Below are 3,049 nucleotides of genomic sequence, written 5' to 3' on the forward strand. Positions count from 1 at the left end.
AACTGGTTATGAGTAGAGCTCATTGAGTGATCAATGGGGACCTAATCCGCGATGCCAACCCCCTGCTGCTTGTCCAGTCTTTGATTGTGTGGCAGTCGCTTCGCTGTGTCCCAGTGCTGTTCCAGTTTCTGGTTAGAACGTTTGTTCTGGTCTTGCAAACCCTGTCTATGTCCTTGTCATCCGCTCGGATTTCTGTCCTCTCTCAGATCTGTATCTGTTCCGGTTCCTTCGGCTCCGTCCTGCTTTCTCTGGGTCTCATGTCCCCCGTGTTCTCTGTATGGCCGTTCTAGATTGTCCGGTCTCTTCTCTGGCCTCGTCCCAGCTTTCTCTGGGTCTCTGTCCATGTGGTCCTCTCGGCTGCTGCTTTCGGGTTCCCGTAGGTTTCAAGCTGTCCGGTCTCCGGCTCTCGTCCTTTCTTGGGTCTCGTGCCCGTGTATCTGTCAGATCTGATGGCCCGATCTCTCCTAGACTTGTCCCGGTCTCTCTTCGGTCGTCCGTCTTCCGGCTGTCCGGTTCTCAGATCTGTTCGTCCTCCTCGCCTCGTCCCGTCTGTTTCTCGGGGTTCTCTGTCCCGTGTCTCTCAGAATGCTGTACATCGGCCGTCTCTCTCTAGATCTGTCCCGGTCTCTCTCTCGGCTCCGTCCAGTCTTCTTTGGATCTACTGTCACCGGTGTCGCTCAGATCTGTCCGGTCTCTCTCGGCCTCCGTCCCGCAGTCTTTCTCTGAGGTCTCTGTCCCGTTCTCTCAGATCTGTCCCGGTCTCTCTCTCGGCTCCGTCCCAGCTTATCTCTGGGTCTTTTCTCTATTCCTTTCTGATCTCTTAGTTTCTCTGACTACCGGTATGTCCTTGTCTCTCTCTCTGGTACTAGAGTGTCTGTGCCCGTCTCCCTTTCGGTTTCTCTCAGATCTGTCCCTTTCTCTGACTCGGCCCTTCTCTGGTACGAGAGCATCTTCGCCCGTATTTCTCTCTCGCAGGACTGTCCCCTTTTCTGACTCTGTCCTCGTCTCCCTCTCTGTCCCGGTCTCTAGTACTAGAGTGTCTGCGCCCATCTCTCTCTCCATCTCTTTCAGATCTCTCAATTTTTCTGACTATATCCTCTTCCTTCCCTCTGTCCTTGTCTCTGGTACCAGAGTGTCGGTGCCAGTCCCTCTCAGATCTGTCCCTGTGTCTCTCTATGTCCCATACCCTGTTACTAGAGCTGCTGTATTCAACAGTCATGTTTGAGTGCTGGTTTAGAAGGGAGCTAGGGCTGGCGCTGTCTGATGGTAATGAGGAAGCACTGAGATGTTTAAATGAGGGCTCGCTCTCCTTTTTCTCTTTTCCCTTCTCATTCTTGAACTTCCTTTTCAAGTCTCCCATCTTCCCATACAGCCTGTCATTGGTCCTGTCTGTCAGCTGACCCAACTCCTCAACCCCCAAGTCCAGCCCAACGATCTCCAGCAGGGTCTGCATCTGCTCGTACCGCTGCTCATCCTCAAGCCTCACCTTCTTCTTCTCCTCAACTGGAGAAGACATGGATCTACTGCTGGAGTCAACATGACCCTCGGGCAGAGTCGGCCAAACTTGTGGTAGCTTCTCGCCCACAACGAGTAACCCATTTTTGTTGTTGACGATCTTTGAGAGCTTGTTGATGTCCACCCCTTCATTGAGGACATTGAGGAAGCGCTGGAAGCCTGTGGCTGCTATGTCTTGCTCCTGTGTCCTGAGTGAATGAACTGGCCTCTGATTGTGCCGTTTATCATTCGGGACCACCTAACAGGAAACATATGATCAAATATCAATGAATATCTAACCACTTCAGCTATAAACAAACTAGTGCTGGGAGATTAACCAAAATTTAGGGTATTTTTCTTTTTTTTAACTAATTGACCGACGTATGTTCAATTACTTGAATACCACTTCGTTCAGTTTTTTTGGTAGGGAATTAGTAGGGAAATGTAGTTTCCAACAGGCCAATATTTCGCATGCTTTAGCACATAACTACAATGACCATAATCCATCTACTTGTCTGGTCTGTTTCTTTTACGCCATCTATTGAAGAGAGAAGAATGCACAATTGCGAGGTGATATAGAGAGCAGCTGTTACTTTGTGAGGTATCTCTACCTGAAAATACATCATCTACTTGGTATTCAGCAGTCATAAAAGCATGCCTTATTTACTTTGAAGAACTACGAAATAGTGATTTTGTAAGACAGCATAGGCAGAAGCTCTAGAGATGAGATGACTTGGAATGAAATAAGGTCATCAAATAAAACAAATGTAATATACACAAATGAAATATTTTATTAAATTAAAGTTATGTGAATAAATTATGGTTAATAAGTGATAAGCAGTAATTGGCAGTCACTACCATCATGGGACTTTTATTAATTGTTTTACTCTGTTAGAGCATTCAACCCACAGTGCATTTGATGTTAAAAAATAATAATCGAAACCAAAAAAGCACTAATCGCTCAGCAATAAAACAAACAAAATGTGTTTGATCTGCTTGTATCATCAAGATGGCCCATCAAACGTATCACTTATGTGTGCATTTCACACTACCTTTGTGTTGTCATGGGCTTGGTATATTTATCTGAATGTCACAATGAATGCATTTGGTTGCATTTTACTCATAATGGCTCATTCGGCCATTCTAGTTATGCTACAAGTTATCTCAATGACTGTTCGCATGCTAGGTAGCAATTGATGCATCAGGTGGTTGACAGGGATAACACTAATATAGCGGTGACATTTTAGAAAAAACTATAGGCCTATAAGAACACAAAAAAATATTATGAAGCGTACAATTAAGTAGGCACTTCATATCCTGCCTATTTGGAACGGGTGTCAATCGCAGAAATCGATTGTATAAATCGGGGGCCATGGTTTTCTTGACTTCCTTATGATACTTTTGCCGACCTCTATGTTTTGTTATGGCTACATACCTCCTCATTGTTGGGAGAGCGTTGTTGGTTCATTAAAGCCTTCACTTTCAGTCTCAGAGGACGGGCCTCTTCATTTTCTAGGGGAGCGCTAATCATCAGCTCCAATGCTCGCATCTTGTT

General features: G+C 45.8%; 1 protein-coding gene across 1 annotated transcript; it reads right to left on the minus strand.

Annotated features, from left to right (window-relative positions):
- Positions 1 to 797: 797 nt before the first annotated feature.
- LOC112080047 (serine/threonine-protein kinase fray2-like) lies at positions 798 to 3,043 on the minus strand. Its single transcript, XM_024145832.2, has 2 exons — positions 2,930 to 3,043; positions 798 to 1,753 (listed from the first exon to the last, which is right to left on the minus strand). The coding sequence occupies exons 1-2, from the start codon at positions 3,041 to 3,043 to the stop codon at positions 902 to 904; spliced, it is 966 nt and encodes a 321-aa protein (XP_024001600.1). The 3' UTR covers positions 798 to 901.
- Between the last annotated feature and the right edge of the window lie 6 nt (positions 3,044 to 3,049).

Source organism: Salvelinus sp. IW2-2015, unplaced genomic scaffold, assembly GCF_002910315.2.
Source record: "Salvelinus sp. IW2-2015 unplaced genomic scaffold, ASM291031v2 Un_scaffold11206, whole genome shotgun sequence".
NCBI lineage: Eukaryota > Metazoa > Chordata > Actinopteri > Salmoniformes > Salmonidae > Salvelinus > Salvelinus sp. IW2-2015.

Excerpts from the sequence above, each read along its gene's own strand:
- LOC112080047 (XM_024145832.2), bottom strand. The coding sequence starts at position 3,043 with ATGCGAGCATTGGAGCTGATGATTAGCGCTCCCCTAGAAAATGAAGAG. Across the intron at positions 1,754-2,929 it reads GCTCTCCCAACAATGAGGAG|GTGGTCCCGAATGATAAACG; the intron begins GTATGTAGCCAT and ends GTTTCCTGTTAG.